Source organism: Penicillium angulare, assembly GCF_028827245.1.
Source record: "Penicillium angulare strain IBT 27051 chromosome Unknown utg000004l_segment0_segment0, whole genome shotgun sequence".
Taxonomy (NCBI): domain Eukaryota; kingdom Fungi; phylum Ascomycota; class Eurotiomycetes; order Eurotiales; family Aspergillaceae; genus Penicillium; species Penicillium angulare.
In genome coordinates, this window is record NW_026623163.1 from 317,844 (window position 1) to 335,579 (window position 17,736).

The 17,736-nt window shown below is 46.3% G+C and overlaps 11 protein-coding genes across 11 annotated transcripts; 3 read left to right on the forward strand and 8 right to left on the reverse strand.

Annotated features, from left to right (window-relative positions):
• N7478_004049 (uncharacterized protein) lies at positions 1-204 on the forward strand (the record flags this gene model as incomplete). Its single annotated transcript, XM_056920263.1, has 1 exon — positions 1-204. The coding sequence occupies one exon, from the start codon at positions 1-3 to the stop codon at positions 202-204; it is 204 nt and encodes a 67-aa protein (XP_056778300.1).
• A 646-nt stretch (positions 205-850) lies between these two features.
• On the reverse strand, positions 851-1,699 carry N7478_004050 (uncharacterized protein; the record flags this gene model as incomplete). The annotated part of the gene is made up of 1 exon (XM_056920264.1): positions 851-1,699. The coding sequence occupies one exon, from the start codon at positions 1,697-1,699 to the stop codon at positions 851-853; it is 849 nt and encodes a 282-aa protein (XP_056778301.1).
• Positions 1,700-2,176: 477 nt separating this feature from the next.
• npl4 (nuclear protein localization protein 4) lies at positions 2,177-4,335 on the reverse strand (the record flags this gene model as incomplete). Its single annotated transcript, XM_056920265.1, has 4 exons — positions 2,177-2,431; positions 2,516-3,980; positions 4,038-4,186; positions 4,237-4,335. The coding sequence occupies 4 exons, from the start codon at positions 4,333-4,335 to the stop codon at positions 2,177-2,179; spliced, it is 1,968 nt and encodes a 655-aa protein (XP_056778302.1).
• A 659-nt stretch (positions 4,336-4,994) lies between these two features.
• N7478_004052 (uncharacterized protein) lies at positions 4,995-5,395 on the reverse strand (the record flags this gene model as incomplete). Its single annotated transcript, XM_056920266.1, has 2 exons — positions 4,995-5,079; positions 5,157-5,395. 2 exons carry the CDS (start codon positions 5,393-5,395, stop codon positions 4,995-4,997), a joined length of 324 nt encoding a protein of 107 aa, XP_056778303.1.
• Positions 5,396-5,881: 486 nt separating this feature from the next.
• pst2 (putative NADH-quinone oxidoreductase Pst2) lies at positions 5,882-6,844 on the reverse strand (the record flags this gene model as incomplete). The annotated part of the gene is given in 5 exon segments (XM_056920267.1): positions 5,882-6,035; positions 6,051-6,145; positions 6,210-6,606; positions 6,662-6,747; positions 6,818-6,844. 5 exon segments carry the CDS (start codon positions 6,842-6,844, stop codon positions 5,882-5,884), a joined length of 759 nt encoding a protein of 252 aa, XP_056778304.1.
• A 1,014-nt stretch (positions 6,845-7,858) lies between these two features.
• On the reverse strand, positions 7,859-8,623 carry yth1 (cleavage polyadenylation factor RNA-binding subunit YTH1; the record flags this gene model as incomplete). Its single annotated transcript, XM_056920268.1, has 1 exon — positions 7,859-8,623. The coding sequence occupies one exon, from the start codon at positions 8,621-8,623 to the stop codon at positions 7,859-7,861; it is 765 nt and encodes a 254-aa protein (XP_056778305.1).
• Positions 8,624-9,000: 377 nt separating this feature from the next.
• On the reverse strand, positions 9,001-11,239 carry N7478_004055 (putative epsilon-lactone hydrolase; the record flags this gene model as incomplete). Its single annotated transcript, XM_056920269.1, has 6 exons — positions 9,001-9,150; positions 9,223-9,806; positions 9,866-10,011; positions 10,064-10,095; positions 10,155-10,201; positions 10,921-11,239. The coding sequence occupies 6 exons, from the start codon at positions 11,237-11,239 to the stop codon at positions 9,001-9,003; spliced, it is 1,278 nt and encodes a 425-aa protein (XP_056778306.1).
• A 408-nt stretch (positions 11,240-11,647) lies between these two features.
• Positions 11,648-12,757, forward strand: N7478_004056 (bZIP transcription factor; the record flags this gene model as incomplete). Its single annotated transcript, XM_056920270.1, has 1 exon — positions 11,648-12,757. One exon carries the CDS (start codon positions 11,648-11,650, stop codon positions 12,755-12,757), a length of 1,110 nt encoding a protein of 369 aa, XP_056778307.1.
• A 209-nt stretch (positions 12,758-12,966) lies between these two features.
• Positions 12,967-14,134, reverse strand: N7478_004057 (thioesterase family protein; the record flags this gene model as incomplete). Its single annotated transcript, XM_056920271.1, has 2 exons — positions 12,967-13,973; positions 14,026-14,134. 2 exons carry the CDS (start codon positions 14,132-14,134, stop codon positions 12,967-12,969), a joined length of 1,116 nt encoding a protein of 371 aa, XP_056778308.1.
• Positions 14,135-14,649: 515 nt separating this feature from the next.
• On the reverse strand, positions 14,650-15,108 carry N7478_004058 (uncharacterized protein; the record flags this gene model as incomplete). The annotated part of the gene is made up of 1 exon (XM_056920272.1): positions 14,650-15,108. The coding sequence occupies one exon, from the start codon at positions 15,106-15,108 to the stop codon at positions 14,650-14,652; it is 459 nt and encodes a 152-aa protein (XP_056778309.1).
• Positions 15,109-16,792: 1,684 nt separating this feature from the next.
• Positions 16,793-17,060, forward strand: N7478_004059 (uncharacterized protein; the record flags this gene model as incomplete). Its single annotated transcript, XM_056920273.1, has 2 exons — positions 16,793-16,851; positions 16,916-17,060. The coding sequence occupies 2 exons, from the start codon at positions 16,793-16,795 to the stop codon at positions 17,058-17,060; spliced, it is 204 nt and encodes a 67-aa protein (XP_056778310.1).
• Positions 17,061-17,736: the final 676 nt, after the last annotated feature.

Sequence of the window (17,736 nt, forward strand, 5' to 3'; positions counted from 1 at the left end):
ATGTATCTGAACGGCGCCTTGACAAAGCCTACTGCCTTCCTGCAAGCCGATCTCTTCGAAATTTTCCTCGCGTTAACGGCGAGAAAGATAGATTCTGGCCTGGAGAATGTCCACCCTGCAGCAGTCTCACTCCTAGCAGAACTCAAAGTAATGCTTGGCTACCATAAAGCCAGGAATCCAAAAGCTTTGCGCGCAAATCAGTAGCAAATCTACTACAAACTGAATTTGGAGTAACATATGGTTCTTCGATAAGTCTCAGTGACTGACATTTTGTAACAACCATCCCCGACAACTTATATTAGCCATTTTCCAAATCGCTCATTTAGAGCCAAGGCATCATGGCTTTTCGAAAAACATCATGATGTAGAGTGAAAGGCCAATCGTGTTAGTCGATCTTTTCAGGCTATGCGTTAGTCAATGGTAAGATGGGTAGTATACGTGTAATCAAAAGCGCCCCGCTCACCGTGTCGAACAAAACCGTAGATCATAAGACTTTAATTAAAGCTAATAAGAGTGTGATTGTATAGGGAGATAGTAAAGGTTGTAAGATTTAATGTGGTGGGATTGAAATGACATACTATAGATGGCTCTTGTAGTTTCACATGAGCGATACAATCGATACTGTACATGTGCTGTTCTTTTTACAAAGAGTGGGATGAACTGTAGTAGATAGATAGGTCTTTCTAAATTTCTTTCACAATTTATTTAGAAATTTTCATGAAGCAAGTTTCATTTTGTTGATTACACCTAGGATAAAAATAAAATAATCACAACATCGAAATAATAGTTCAACTCTCCCAGCAGTCCACATCGTCGGACCAGATCATGCCACCAGGTCACCTTTTCTTGACTATGCCTCCACTTTCCAGTCTGACTTGGCCGCAAGCATACCCAGGTACCACAAATCTAGTGAAACAGAGAGCTCGGTACCACCGCTCGTCAACAGGATAGCCTTAGACAAAGCAATTCGACCACTAGTGTCATCCCGCTTGATAGCAACAAGCTCTTGATCTGTAAGGATAAACCCATAACGTGTCCCACATCTCTCCGTATAGAGGTGAATTCGTGCTAACTCAAGGAGACAAAACCTCTTTTCCATCTCGCCCGCCGATGAACTTCCCCAATCCGACTTCCACTTCAATGAACCCTTGAGCCCACCTGGTAACCTGTTGGGGCCAGAAGCTCCTGTCAAATACTCTCCATCCAAAGGGCTGGCCATAAAGGCTAAGTCTGGGCTGTATGTCTTGATCGGCTCTGCCCTGTATGCCGCTTCAAGGGAGATGGGCACAAGGTCTCTTTCGGATAGCTCTGGCGCGAGTTGTTTGAAGGTTTCTTTGAACGCATATTTGACATAAAACTCGAGATCCATTCCTAAAGTGTACCTAAGGCTGTCTTTTCCCGGGTACACTCTCTGCGGCTGGGTGCCGAAGTAACGATCCTCCCATTTGAACTCTGTATCGAGAATGGATCCGTATTCCTGGATGATGTGGTCGTAGGAGAACTCCGGCCATGGGACGAGCTCGGTGATGCTCTCCGGGCAGCGTCGATTGGTAAATGGTTTCCAGTCTGTGCCGCGCTCGTACAGCTCCAATGCTTCGCGTGGCACGGAGAGAAAGTTGAGAAGTGAGCCGGTGGGCATGATGGATGGAAATTTTGATGAGATAGGAAGTAGGAAACAACCTTGGAAGTAGGAGAGCATTTTGGGAGAATATGAACTTGAGAAATTAAAACAGCAAATTGGGGAACTCGGGGATAAAACTACATTTAAGTGTAGCTGGTGCAGATGCAGGCGCTTATACAGGCAGCTATCAGGCAGCAGGATGTTATATCTCGAAAAATAGGATAAAAATTTTTAGGACTTAAATGATGAAAAGGGTTCAAGTTGCGCTGGATGAATATGTTCCATTGATATGCGAGACGAATTCATAACGATTCATCTACTATACTACCGCTCGAAGAGCCCATGTAAACTTGGTACCGAAACTCCGGACCATTCACCTCCATCTAAATTCATTAGGCCATCAATAACCAGTTTCCATCCATGCAAAGGCAATGATTTCAATTCGACGGTAGGCGTAGGTTTGCCTCGGTAGGCGGTGTTTCGTAGAAGACCCAAATAGGCCAAGAATGATATGCCAGAAAAGAAGGAACCGGGGGGCGGGTGAAGAAGGGCCGATTATCTCAGGCTAGTTCCCTTGAACCTTTTAGCAAGCTGTTCACCGTCGGACTTTGGGGACATGGAACGGGGGGTATGGGCAGAGGATGAGGGAGACCCAAGGTCGGTTGACGTAGGCCAGGGACGCTTAGGGGGGCGCTCACCACTCTCTTGAAGAATTGTCATCAAGGTTGCCCACCCGGGGGTATTCAATAGCTGGATTCCATCCGCGGGGGAGTGGGTCGTTGCGATTCGACACAGAAGACCTTCTTCATCCTAGAGTTTGAGAGATGTTAGCATTGGGCGTTGCAAATTATGCTCACATGTATAGAGGTACGTCTCTATTTTTGTTAAACTTACTTTGCCGAAGGTGGAAAGTCCATGCAGGAAGCACAGGAGGTGGAAGTCCGATACACCCTGAATAGCTTTGTCTGGGTCGCCATGAGACATGAGCTTCTGAGCCACATGTCGCAATTCTTGGCTCTCGCCAATGATCTCTCGGTTCGCGATTGGGAAGCGGCTATTTTTGAAAAGGGGGTTGGATTCGGTCGGGAAACCATGTGTAAGTGTTACCAATAAGAAGTCTACAGGGAAGCTTGGCTTTGCATTCTCCTGTACACTGGCACCGTGTTCATTGATGCGACGGAAGAAAACTTCAGGGATATAACGAGTCCTACTACCAACATCTTCATCTTCTTCTGACTGTACCAGCATAACGGATGGCTCCGCAGATGGCTCAACAATGTTTGCTCGTACCATCTCAGTTGCTGAGACTGTTGCTTGGTAAGAGCTCACAGCGATAGCTCCAGTATCATCACCGCTGAGTACACAGGTCACAAAGTCAGAACCAAAGCGCCCTGTTCGGCTCCATTTTGTGGCTTTGGGATTTTGTGCTTGAAGACGCGACGCGAAAGCAATTTCGAGGGAAGATAGGTAATAAGAGTCAATATGTCGCTTGCAGATGACAGAGCCATCTCCTTTGCCGGCGTCCAGAAGATCTGTGAAGATCACACCCACTTTCTGAAGGCCACACATAGTTGCTACCTCATCCACCTCTTTCTCATTATGCCAGTCATGAAGAGTTACACCATCTACCTCGTTCACTTGTGGGGGCTCGTAGATGGCCTGAACAACTGCCTTAACACCCAGCGGTACTTCTTTGTATTCTTCATATGTACCATAAAGGAATCCCAGTCGCTGAGAGCCCGATTTACGCCAAAAGTCCAGCAATGAGTTGATCAGGTCAGGTGTAGAGAATTCAACATGGTCAACCATGCGGTATTCCTGAGGCTGTAAGCTGATGGCGCTGGGTTGACACTTAGTGCAAATACCCTCAGGCCAAGCCGGGTGTCCTGATGGGCAATCCCGCCGTACACGGTAGTAAGGCTCACTCAGTGGAGGTATGAATGAGTCTCCAATCTCAGGTTTATTGGTAGCGGCGTTAATTTTGCGTAGATATGAATGGAAAGACAGATGCTTGATCTTCTTTTCGGACAGGTAATTCGTATCATATGGCTCCAAAGGCATGCAATAGTCACACATGCCTTTCTCGCCATGTTTGCACATACGCTGGTCCTTCTTTCGCTTAATCTTGCCATCTGTCTTATCCAGCTTGTTGTCCAGCGGTGATTGCTTGACCACATCCCATGGGTTTGCGATATTCGTAGTAGGTGATGTTGGTTGCGCGCGAATGGGGACGGTTTGTGTTATGGGTACTGAGGTGCCATTCAGTCGACGCTCCGTCTGGGTTGATGTATGCCCGTTCGTGTAGCCATTTTGTTGAGCTGTTCGATCTTGGTATCCGATAAAAAGTTTATCACCATGTCTATAAAAATCTAGGATTTAGCTCAAAGTTCAGCTATCGCAGAAATATATTGCTCACTTTAGGCCGACCTCTCCAATAGAAACTGCACCTAGCGCTTCCAGTTCCCTTTCTTCACCACCAGTGCCTATCGGCTTATTCGAAAGCGTGAGAGAAGTAGGCTCGACTTCTGAGGGCAGGTGTTCTAGTATCTGGCGGTTGAAAACGGACTGTCAGGAGAATGCTCATTTTGATAGGCCATATGACACTGTGTATTCACCTTCTGTTGTACGGTAGGGAAAAGGTCACTTGGGTTGACAGTAACTCGAAACTGGCCATTTCGACTCTCAAACCGAAGGAGAACTGGCCGGGCGGCCATATCTGGAGGTTTATACTGAAAATTCAACAAGGAACTACGTTTTGACCCGGCGAATGAGGAGTAGAAAGACGAGTTGAAGAGAGATGTCGGTCGGTCCAGCTGTTCTGGAGCTTGGTGCAAGTCACGTCACAGCCCGCGGGCGGTACCGTCACAGATTCACCAACTGTAGGATACCCCCGCTAAATAATTCTACCGCCCGTAAGAAAAACGGTGGTCACCAAAATAAAAGCGGCAGAACGAATTGTATGGGCAGTAAATTGACAAAATAACAGTATACAGATAGCTCATGGTATAACAAAATCTACAACCAAGGCTGTATTATAATTCTGTTGCAAGTTGAAATAGAGACCTGCGCAGTGGGCGGTTTGGGACAAAATCTTCCCCATGTACTAAATCCACTGTCAATCCTGCCGATGATGGGCTTGGGTTATCTGACGTCCCAAGTTGTATATTCTGTATGTATTACTTTATTAATAAATATATTTTTATGGAAATATTGATCTTTTTTGTTGTCCAACTTTAATTAAATGCGGTCGGTAGACAAAAATGAAAAGATTCATAAGAAAGATAAAGAAAAATGTAACAGGATTAATCTCAACATCGTGGATTCCTTAGACGTTAATTTCTTCCAAAACGTCCTTTGCTACTGCATATTTCCCCTATGAATACCATTCATCGGAAAACTCTCGAACCTTCTTGATAAAGTTGTCTCGGTACAACACGTTCTTCAAAGGAACAGTGCATCTAAATCAAAACTATATCAGCCTTCTCGTTGTAGATTCCTGCGGTCCTGGGCACCTCTGGGAACAAGACCAATTTACATTTCATTGTCAATGGTTGTAAGACGATATATCTCATGTGGAAAGTCCTCTGGCAGAGAACCTCCAACTTCGTGTTGTTCTTTGTCAATATCATTGATAATATGAAATCGCGTGGTTAGGTCATCAGAAAGTGAAGGTTGGTGGTGCCACAAATTCTTGTCTTCTTCTATCTCGTCTTCAGAGCGCCCATCGGATTTTAAATAAGCCTTTACACACGCAACCTCACCTGCGTGGGCCATGAGTGGAAAATCGCACTCCCGGAGATGGAGGATAGTTTCTTCGCCGTCAAAGTACGTCTTAGCAGTTGAGATAGTATAGAGGAATAGGGTAAGTACAGAACATTGAACGGGGAAACTATTTTGTGGGGTGAGACGTATCTATAGTATCCCCGCACAGGAGAGCTGCAGTTTCAGGTAATATTGGTATCGGACGTATGCAGCGCAATGCGATTGATCCAATTGCATTCACAGCTGACAAAATGCTGCGCAAATCATCTCTTCATGCAATTGGTTGAACTATGAAGCTCACATAAGCATTGAAAGTCTACACATGACATTGAAAAAGAATAGAGTACGATGGGGAGGTTATCATTCATTCAAGATCCTAATTAACCATCAAGCAATGTTTCATAGTTGTATGTCATCATAATTCGAAACGCCTTATTCAACGCCTTTCACGAAGCCTGCAAAAGAAGAAAGAGAAGAAGAGAAAAGAGAGGAACCTAATTACATGATAGCACACTTCTTAGGCAACCCGCAAGGTCCTTCACTGCTCTTCTCCTTCTTTGCCGGCTGCGTAGTCTCCTGCTGGGCGGGCTCCTCAGTTGTCTTAGTAGCCGCTGCAGCAGTAGGGGTCGCAATTTCGGGCTTCGACTCGCCACTACCATGCAGTCACTGGGTGGACTTGGCGACAGTCTCGTAGAAGGTCTTTCCCTGGATCTCAGCAACCTCGAGCTCGAGCGCGGAAGGCTGGCGGGAACCATCGGCACCCTATTATGCATTGATTAGCATGAACTCATCCGAACTTCCAATTACAAGGAATATTTATACTCACAGCGAAGGTACCAGCGCCCCAAGGGCTACCACCGTGGATCTCGGTGAGGTTGGAGAGCTGACCGAAGGCGTTCTTGTATCCGAGGGGAACGTAGACGAAACCGTGGTGGACGAGGGTGCTCATAGTGGAGATAGCAGTGGACTCCTGACCACCACCGAGGGTACCGGTGGAGATGAAAAGACCAGCGTGCTTGCCGTAGTAACCACCAGTGGCCCAGATAGAGCCGGTGGCATCCCAGAAAGTCTTCCACTGAGCAGGGAAGTTACCGTAACGGGTGGGGATACCGAAAAGAACAGCATCGTACTGCAGGAGGTCGTTGGGCTCGGCAACGGGGTAGCTGGACTTAGCAGGGGCGTGCATCTTAACCAGGACCTCCTCAGGGAGGGTCTCGTTGATTCTAGACAATCAATTAGCATTGGGATCGCAATGGGGTTCAGCAGACAGTCACATACTGGAAGATGTCAGCCTTGCCACCAGCGGCCTCGATACCCTTCTGCTCGGCCTCAGCCAGCTTCTGGATGTGGCCGTAGAGGGAGTACTGTGATTGGGAAACAACATATTAGTCAATTGCCCAAGTAGAGATACAGTGGGCGTCAAGAGGTACTCACGAAGACGATAGCAACCTTGGGAGCCATTGTGAGCGGTGTTTTGGGATGGTAAAGCGGGGTGGAGGGGTAAGAAGGAAGTGAAAGAAGGGATGAGGTTGAATCGGCGAGGGGAAATAGGCAAGCCTTTATATTTCCAAGGGCGCCGTCTTTCCCCAAACCTCCTCTCAACTATGGTACATCCTGCGCCATACTGCAGACTATGTGACAGCTAGTACCAATTGGCGATTGCAAAGCTTCACGCAACCATATCAGTCATGGATGACCGAGCAACCGTTGGCAGTGATTGGTGACAGTGGATCCACCCGGGTTTATACGGGTTTAGCTCAATGAGTTGAGTCTGACCGATATCTGACAAATGGCACAATAAGCAAGCACGCTTTCCCCAGCAGAGGATTCCACTCGAGTCTACAGAGCGGAAATAGATTTTAACTCTTTTATCCGTAATGTCGATCAATATTACTATCATTATCTTAGTTGGATTTTTGTAATCCATCCTTCTTTGCTCCCCTCTCCCCTTTTGACCGCTCTTTCATGATGTCATGACCTTACATTATGATGCGAGACATTCCTACAGAACAATATTCCCCAAAAAACGCCAAGCGCTTATTCGACGCCACGATTTAGTAGTGCAATACGACCTCAAAACAGTTGAGAACAGTTGAGAATGCAGGGTCTATCCATTTAAGGTTGATAGCGGGGCCACAGATACTAAGCAGGAACGAGACAAAAAGACCAATTGATCTGTTCTAGGACGAGATAAAGATCAAGATTAGGTTATGCTGCATGTTGTACAAACGAGCCCTGGAAGCTAAAAAGAAATATAGAAGAGAAAATTGCCATATAATAAATCCGGGGTATCGTGAAGCCAGTTCATCAGGAACTGGAAATATATAAGAAGAAAATTGGATAACGAAAGGAAAAAAACGAAAAGTGAAACATGTCAGCGGTAAACAATGCAGCAATTACGCCCCTCGCACCATGCAAATGCAACATCGAAAACTCGCAGAATATCGGCGGGTAGCTATAAGAAGGACTCCAGCTTTAACCCCTGCCTCGTCCACGAAAGCGCCCTCGCATGAAGCCGCCGCCACGTCCACGCTCACTGCGCCATTCACGCTCTCGCTCCTTCTCACGCTCCTGCTCTTCTCGAATAAGAGCCCGATCATGTTCCAACTCCTCCTCCGTTTTCTCAGTCCGAATAGTAGGTCGAGGGAGATTCTCCGTCCATCGAGCATGTGCATTTGGACAAGCTTTGCCCTCCGGACAAAATCCACAGAGATAGAATAGACAAAGCTGACGGCGAACATGTCGCTTAGCACAAAGCGGTCCAAGCTCACAGAATCCACGATCGTAATGTTCACATGGTGGCAGACGAGCTTCCTCGCGAACATGTTGGTATAGACAGTCGTCGCCGTTGGGACAGTATCCGGAGCGCGAAAAAGATTGACACTCCGGCATACGTCGTAGATTGTACTCGTGCAGGTATTCGCATTTGACGCCCTTCTTGCAAAGGCCTTTCAGGAAATGCTTGCAGACTAGAGACCCGTGTGTTGTTGACGGTGCCATTCCGGAGGCAGTGGTTGTGGATATGGTAACTCGAGAGGGTGTTGGGTGTCGGTCGGGGCAGGCTGGGCCTAGCGGACAATGGCCTTCGCCATAGGCTTTGCATACAGGTACGTCGCTAGCAAGGCCAAAGCCGAAGCTTTTTCGTAGGAAGGGAGTGAAAGAGAAATCATCGTAGCTTGGATCACGCGTAGGTTCAGCGGACAGGATGCGCGTAGCAGCGCTATGGACGTCGGCCGTCATGCTGATTTAGAGGAAATTGAAACAAATTCAAGGTAATAGATATATTAATGAAGCCTGAATGGTTCTGGCGACAGTCGATATATGCGCAAACTGAGAACAATGAGCTTCACAATCAAGTTAGCAGAGCTGACAGAGTGAGGTCCTTTGGTCTTCCTTAGAAATCAACTGTTTGATGTGTTTGCATTATTGCCTCCCCGATTAGTCATATTTTAATTTCTGCCTGATTCGTTGGGGGACAATAGACACCTAAGGGGTCAATATATGCCTCGGCATTACTTTCTATGACTCCTGAAAAAACCACCATACTTAAACTCGTGACAAAGGACATCGAACTACAGCATTCTAGCTTTGAATTGCAAAAGCATGTTTCCACGTTGCTATGCCTCTCTGCTCAATCTATTACATAGCCAGTGCTTCAACGCTGCACCCTGTTGAGTCTCATGCTTATCACCAAACAATGGCCATATAAGCGGTGCAACATGGCATTCCTCCTGACCAGCAACGAAGGTTGTGTCGGGGTTTGATTCCTGCAAGCTGTTAGCGAAAGCGAACTTCTTGATAAATATAAAGAGACTACAAGCACAACGTGGGTAACACACGCTAAAAGCCGTCACCCAGGCCTTGATAGGATCCAACAGCACCTCATCACCCCCCGCCAACACAAGGGTTTGCTCCACTTGAGCATCTTCCCACCAAGAATCAGGCGCATTAACTGCTTCGATATGAAAGCTCGTCGATTTTCCATTGAGATAATCCAGAGACCATCTTTCCGTAACTTTTCTTGCATCGATGTCCTTATGCGCATTGTACACCATGCTCGGCCAGTCATGTCGGAAAGATACCCATGGAGACAAACATACAAGCGCCTTCAGTCGTCCACTTATTTGCAATTTCGGGGCATCTGGTGATGGATGCGATAGGTGAGAGAGAATTGCAAGGCATAAATTCGCACCTGCCGAGTCACCCAGGAGAATAATGTCCTTCGGAGAGCGACCGATGTCCTCAATGACATGTCGTAAAGCTTCTACCGCCTCACAAAACTGTGTTGGATATGCTGCATGTGGTGCGAGCGTGTAGGTGACATTCAGCCAAGCGGTGCTGGTACCGTGCTGCGACAGGGTTTCTGCTACACTCGACCAGAGATCTAGATACGCCTCTGTCGCATCCATTGCAAAGCCTCCGCCTTATATCACATGGTTTAGTCCCCATTATTCATCACGAAGGCAACTGATCAGAACATACCATGAAAGTTGATCACGACGTACCCAGCGGCGGGATCGCCCATCCAAAATCCACGCAAGCCACGCTCGTTCAAGACGAAGATAGGCATGCTCCCAGTCTTTTTGCAATGTTCCAGGTAAAGCTGGTTATAGGACTTGAAAAGATATCTAACTCCAGAGTCAGTTTACATAGACATCTCAAAGTGACAATAGTCCTCACTGAAGCTGGAGCGGACTAAATCGTCGCGTAATCTGGCATAATCTGTAAGTATGTGGCTGATAGAGACTTGACTATTGACTGGGAAACTTACTGCTTTGACTGTTGCTTGAATCAGGTGGTGGTGATAGGTATCGGCCCCTGTGGCACCGCGAAACGGCCCATGAAAAACAGCATATAAAATGCTTGCTCCTTGATGGATGACCATGGATTCAGCGAAAATAGACAAACTATTTGTCTGGTGTTGATCAGCATACCAACATAGAAACAGCCAAGCCAGGCATCTACAATTTCCCAACAGCTAATCGCGCGTTTCATTACAGCGACCTGCTTCGGATATTTCCAAGGTCATTTAACATGCAGCCTATTCATCAGACAAGTCATGGAAAATCTTTTTAATACGGGCGCATGCTGCAGCTGACTCGCTATAAAAAAGAATGCACGGCGGATTGATTAATATTCAATTTCAATCTGCCGAGGCTTGATATGTTATGCGATCTCGGATGTTGATACATGCACAATGATCATATCACCGACTAAACTACCTTTGCCTTCCGTGTGCACAGTTCATAGCATCATACTGTTCATATCTCCCTTCGAGAGCCTATTCATCACCTCCAAGTCCCTATTTTTTTCTCCGGCCTAACTCCCACACAGCCCCTCAAAACAGCCGCATCAATCTATTCACAGCCCCATCCTCATAAGCTTCTCTTGCCCTTCATCAGTAAACAACAACAACCCATTCCAATACCCAACCGCCCAAATCATCGGATACCTCCAATGAAACCACATCGGATGTCCCTCAGCCCCAAACCACCCAAAATGCCTATCCAAATTATAACAAAGATAATTGCACGTACTCAGAATCAACAAGGACAGAATCCCCGTAAATTGCGCCGCCTTCTTGCCATAGTAGTGATCGACAATGAAAACATTGATCAAGCCGCCCATTGCACCTCCCATTCCAAGTGGACAAAAGACAAGCGTCCACATAACTTTAAAAAATAGGTCGCGAGTACCGGTCATGATGAAAACCCCAACGGCGAGGAAGATTACTTCAGCAAAGACGGAGGAGAGCCAGAAGAGGAGGAAGGGGCGGATGTAGATTTTGCGTCTTTTTTGGGCAGTTTTAATGTCGGCTTCGCCGGTTATGATGGGTTGGTAAGTGTTTGTTGCCATGGTTTTGGTATTTATTTCAAGTTGAGCTTGAATAAGTGGTGGTTCCGTGATGAGAGACAACCTAAGATCACTTCACTAAAGGCATCCTTTTATAAAACCGGAATCGTCAATTATGCATTATACGTGGCTGTCCGGTCGTGTGAACAATTACTAGAGTTACTACGCATAATTGCTATATAATTAAACATTTTGAACCGAGGCCAAGGTTTATCCCCGATACTTTCCAAGGTTAAGTATACTTCTGGGCCGGTGGATCAGTGATATAGTATTGATGAGTGATCATCCCGAGTGCCGAGATTTAGTCCCTGAGCGACCGAATCAATCCTCCCCTCATTTTTCCTGTAATACGTATGCGAGTCATAATTTTTCTATATTCTTTTTGTGGACAGTCGTACGACCTCATTCAATATGGACAGAATGCAGTCCCATGGAGCCACCAAGAAGCCTCGGAGTAATCGGCCAAGCGAGCCTAAACAGTCTACGGGCAAAAACAGCGTAGATAAGAAAGAGGTAAATTTGAACCTTTCATCAGCCACACTTGAGCAGATAAACACATTTAATGAACAAAGGAAGAAGGATAAACTAGCCAATGAGTTAACTCGTATACAGCTCCGTCGGCAACAAGTTCGCCTGGCGCAACGAGCTTACCGGGCACGAAACGAAGCACAAACCAGAGCGCTCCAACAGCGTGTCGCCCGGCTAGAGTCTGCTCTAGAACGAACAAGCCAGGCAATGATCTCATTTACGGATGTTCTTGTTGGGACTCAAGTCCTTCCGTCGCATCAGCAGCTTGCACATCGCCTTCGTGACACCGTCAAAACATGCCTCAACTTGGCGATGTATGGGGAAGATTGTGCGACAGATGCTCAGTATTCAAGAACGCCCGAACCATCGCCAATCGCTGATATAACAACAGACTCAGAAGCACGTACAGAGCGTGAACATAATGAGCAGCCTTTATCGAATGAGTACGCTGGTTTGGGTATGCTTTCTTATAGCCCACTTCTTCCATTCGTATCAGGCAGCTCGACGGTGATAGAAGTACCAACCTTCGTCAATCGTCTGAGAATAACATGTCTTTACCAAGGATTTCTTTTACTCAATAACCCCACAGTACCCCTCGAGGCCTTAAAGCGGCCATTTCGACTACTTCTATCACTCGTGACACGAGAAACCATCACATCGTACTTTCACGCCTGTCTATATGCAAGATTGAACAATAAGCAACCAGATCGCTACAGCTGTATACCATGCTTCAAGTTGGGTGGGGCTGGTACTCATTACCCTGAAGCTGGATTTGAACAAGAGGTTTCCCCTATGATCTATAATGCTTTATCGGCTTTCTCGCCGGAAGCACAGAAAGATCTTGACGGAGAATGGTTCGATGTATTTGACCTATTGGGCTATTTACGAGCACGAAAGGTTGCCCTGTATATGGTACCACCGGTCAAGGATAGTACATATCGCACAGTAAATGCGATTAATTTCATGGCAGGTGAGACTTTCTTTTTCCGGTGATCTGATTTTGATGGCAAGGGTTAATTTAATTATGATCAGCTCTGATTGAAAAGGTTATATGCTTGGGACACAGTCCTGGATTTAAGCGGAGCGACGTCGAGGTCGCAATCGACTCTTCATCCTGGGAGTAAAGTATAGCTTTTCAGGTCCATAGCTCTAAAGCATATAGCCATTGCTTCTATCTAGCACAATCCAATACAAATATAAAATCACAGCTTTCCCCCATCCAACCTCCCCTTTGTATTCCTCGTCGGATCAACTGCCAACGCGATTTGCGTACTCGTAGCAACTAGCTCACCCTCTTGATCAAAGATAAGCACCTCCAAGTCCGCCCGACTCCCGCGAACCATCCTCGTCATAACGCGCGAATGTAACCATTCCACACCTTGAGGAGGAAGTCGGGTCTTCAAATCGATATTCATCGTCACAGTCGGATACCAAAATTTCCCCAGTCCCAGGTTCGTTGTAAGCCTGACAGCATTACCGTCTCGGGAAGGACCCGCGCTCTCACCCGTAGCAACAAGTCTCGTTTCCTCCATCGCGCCTATTCGATCCAGTCCCGCAAGAAATGAATCTGCAAGATAAGATACCGCTTCATTCGACCATCGTGCGGGTGTTCCACCAGGCGTGAACTGAACCCACTGATCAACCACTTGCGTAGCACGCTCTTCGACCGTCTTCGGCAACAATGTCGAGGATGGACTATATACCTTGAGATGTTGCGCCGCATGAATAGCAGGAGGTGCGTGAGGACCTGATTTCCAATCTCCATCCATCCCATTCTCCGCTAGTGCTTTAAAATCGATGGAGCCGCCCGACAACGACCCTGGTGCCGGAGCCGGCGAGAGATGATTACCCCACGGTCCCTTGACAGCTGGGCCTTCCTCGGTAACCGGCGGAGCCAGAGTTATAAATGCGAAAACTTTCTCCTCGAGCTCACTCTTCTCCGGCGCATTGGTTTTAGATCCAGCTGTAGCAGCGCGCTCATCCCGCGCCTGAAAAAGCGTAACTTGAATCGTGCTAATCCTCGCACCCAACTTGATTTCCTGGGCCTTCAATATAGCAGGTCCGGCAAATGTCCTGCGCTGAAAAGTAATCTGTAACGCAATGGGCTCGGGAGAACGAGCGCCCCATCTATTTTTGGTAGTGGCTAGTTGAGTGAAATGTGTCGCGGCTGTCCGGTATAGCACACTGGCTGTGTAGCCTCCATGTGGGACTAGATGGCAGGTTAGTTTCCGGATAAGATGTCCATGAAAGGAAGCTCATACCTTTCCCAACAGACCATGAAGGGTCGAGATATGCCGAGTAAGTATTATCCCCAATTGGGTTCACGGCGATTGCCTTCTCGAATGTTGACGAGTGGCTTGGTTCAGTCATGGTTAGTGGTGTCCCTGTCGGTACGAGAGGAGATTTTGGATTTTGAGTAACTTTTGAAACGATGAAAAGGTGGGTTTAATGTTGACAAAGTCCGGCTTTGTTGTCATGATTTGATTGAGTTCTAGCTTCGTCGTAACTTTAGCGTATTAGCGGATAATCTGCATATGCATGCCGTGAGCCGAGGTTCCCGGTGATTCCTTATCGTCGGAATGCACCACTCATCATTCCGAGGAGAGGCGCCATCATGGAATAGAACAAGAGCCCCAAGAGCGATTTTCGGGGGTTTTTTTTGCAGCTTTGAAGATTTTCTTCTTTTAAATGTCTATGTGAACAATTCAAAAACAGTTGCCCCTGAAGCTATATGTGAACGGCAAAAATGATGATGATAATCATCATTCTCTTGCTTGTATATAAAAGATCAACAACTAGTATGCTGGCCGTTGATAGTCACACACGTAGTTGCTATGAGATACATTTGTATGTTCAAGTATTAAATTTGTCCTCATCACTCTATTCTACTCCGGAAACGCCGCTATGGCACCTCTCAAAATCGCGTGAGGGTTAATCCTTCTAGGATATCGAGCTTTCATATCGTCCATTAACTCCTTCCAACTCGTCGCCTTGGCCACTGCATCTTCAAAATCCAGTATGTATTTACGCGTCTTCTGCAAATTAAAAAGCCCATCTACTGTCCCCGCCCGCTTATGCCCGGCGATCACCGTATGCGGATCCAACGCTTCAACCGTGTCCAGCGCACGTAGCCAGTCCATCCGCTTCTCGGTGGTGTTCGCTTCTCCAAAGAACTGATGCACATCACCATATACTGCATCTCCAGCAACGACAAGTCGAATGCTGGGTACATGCAAAACAGTCGTGTTATATGTATCAATGTTCCCGACTTCGATTGCACATAGTTCGTGGCCTTCAATGCTGAAGACTGAAGAGCTCATGGCTTCCGCTATCTCCAGAGTCATTGGAATCTGGTCACCCGGAAACAAAGTAAGCCATGTTTCCTCGAAGATCTCCGGCCTTAATTGCTCTTCATATGTTCGATTGTACCCGGGGTATCAAGAACGCGCAGGCTAGGCCAGTGCTTTCGGAGGATGGTCGCACGGAACCAGTGGTCTCTGTGTCCATGGGTGATGGTAAACGTAGCGTAGGTCTTTTCCCGGTGCAGTTGCTTTGATCCAAGCAACCAAGTCTTCGGTTTGAGTAATTGAAATAGGCGTATCGACTAAGACAGCTTCAGAATCGCCGTGAACCAAAGTACAGGATATTGGAGAGAAGCAACTTGATTCCCCCAGGCGTTTACTGCGAGAGGCAGACGCGAAGAAACATAAACGTTGGCTTGGAGAATAGATGTCATCACCATAATAATTGACAGGTATGAAGGAAGGAAGAAAGACACGGAGGAGAGGCACTGTAGGGTTAAAATGTTGGCTTTTTATCTCTTCACACATCCTCGTTTGCCCGTCGGAATGCTTAGTGAACACACCAACTGGTACATACTACAATTCAATGCAAGGCTTTTGTTGATCATCAATGTAAAGACATATTCAAGTGATACCTCGGCATAATCGGCTCAAAAATGAATAGAAAGAGTAATAAGTGTAGGAACATAAATCTAGATTTCAATCTGCAGCACAGTTTATATTCTGCACCGGTCTAGAGAACACTATTCAAATTGTGCACAACAACGTATCAACTACTCTGGCACATAAAGAAAGTAAATTGGGTAATATTCCTAACACAAACTAGAACATGCGACGGGGTATTTCATGACTAACTTAGTTAACTTAGCTCCGGGAATTACAAATCAAATATCATCACTAATCAAACGCTAGCTCGAATCAGGTGTATACCTGCGTCGGGAATAAGCAGAAGACCAGGTCTGACTCTTAAGAGCATAAATAGACTCCGGCCTCTTACTGAGATCCGATTAGACTCACTCTCTTCTCCGTATACTCTCTATCTTTCAGTTTACTTGAGCAACAATTTTCATTTTCCCAATCCTGACTTCGATCTCCGATTCCTCTCTATACTCCTTACAATGACTGATAACCCCAGTGTTGAAGAGCTTTTAAAGCGCAATGCGTAAGCTTAGCTAATAGCTTAGATTCTCGAGGCGAAGCTGACCGCAATTAGTGAACGAGTCAAAACTTTTGAGCCAATATTATCCTTAAGCGAAATTAATGAGCTTCCTCCGGACCAAAGCTTGCCAATGCCAAAGATATTTATCGGTAGAGACATTTCCACCAGTTGTGAAGAACTTGAACTTGAAGTTGACGGATTCTGACTTGAGTCCACCATTAGTCTCTTGTTGCGATCCTCGCATAGACCCTTGGGATATCTTGGGCCTCGAAAAATGGGGTGCCTTTTCTTTTCTTTACTTCGGATAACAATTGTGGTGTACTGACATATATTTCAAGATGCCGTCGTGACTCGTGGAGCCGCTGGCCGCATGGCTCCCCAGTTTAACAATCTGCTATTCCTCGATCATGTCTTACAATTCACCGACATTATGATAATACACCATACAGGTAATTTAAACTCTGAGTGTGGAAATTTCGTTTTGTTTTCTGTTTGTCTAATTGAAAATACGATGCAGATTGCTCTGCTGAGCTTTTTTCAAATGCGGACGTTTGTCAAGCGCTTGCCATGCGTGCCCCAAACGCCAGTGGCAGTGTCCAGGACCTTACACTCCCGGGATTTGAAGAGTTAGTCTAATTATCTATATCACTTTGGAAGCCAAATTTACTCATACTAATCCCACATATACAGTCTTGAGCGGAGTGTTCAAGAAGATGTGCAGCTTGTCAAGAATTCTCCACTTATCCGAAAGGAACTTGCCGACCGAACCTGGGGATTCATATATGACCTGAAAACTGGCGCAGTGAAGCCAGTTCCTGAATTAAGTCCGGTCTGATTTTATGACATTGAGTATTCAGACCTTACAAAGCGTTATATCCTGCCATTCGAGTCGACTTAGATGGTTTCGAAGATCTCAGTAGGGCATAAAAAATCCTTTGTTTCGCATATAGGCCAAAATGGCATTATCTGATATCCTGCTCTCTGTTCCTTTCTTCAATCGTCCCGTTTCAGATTTTCATTCTTGAGATTCTACGAGCTCAACTGCGCACATTCAATTTGTTGGCATTCTGCATGGGATGCGCAAGAAAATTCCCGAAGGCATTACGGCAGACCGTGTCAAATGTTATGAATCAGATCTTATTTTCATTGATTAGTTACATGTACATTTGTTTAGGTTAGGCTAAAGCGGAGATTGTTTCATCGAACAGATTTGGACTATCTTTCCGCAACTCCGTAGGAAGTCCGGGTGTGATGCGTGCTTCCCTGCTTATCTTACGTACAAGTCTACATAATCTCCAAGTTCTGGCAACTTCCCAGGGTTTTTTTTCATAGAGCTGACGATGCCCCCTTTCGCCTTCCACTCGCTGTACCTCGAGGCTGTTAGTTAGATACAGTCTTATCCATTTTATACCTTATTCTATATGCTCCAGACCTTGGCAGCCTTTACTCCCTGTGGTCTTTGATTCCGGCTCCGTACTCCGTACCCCGCTCGAGTGGGAATCTAAGAGTAA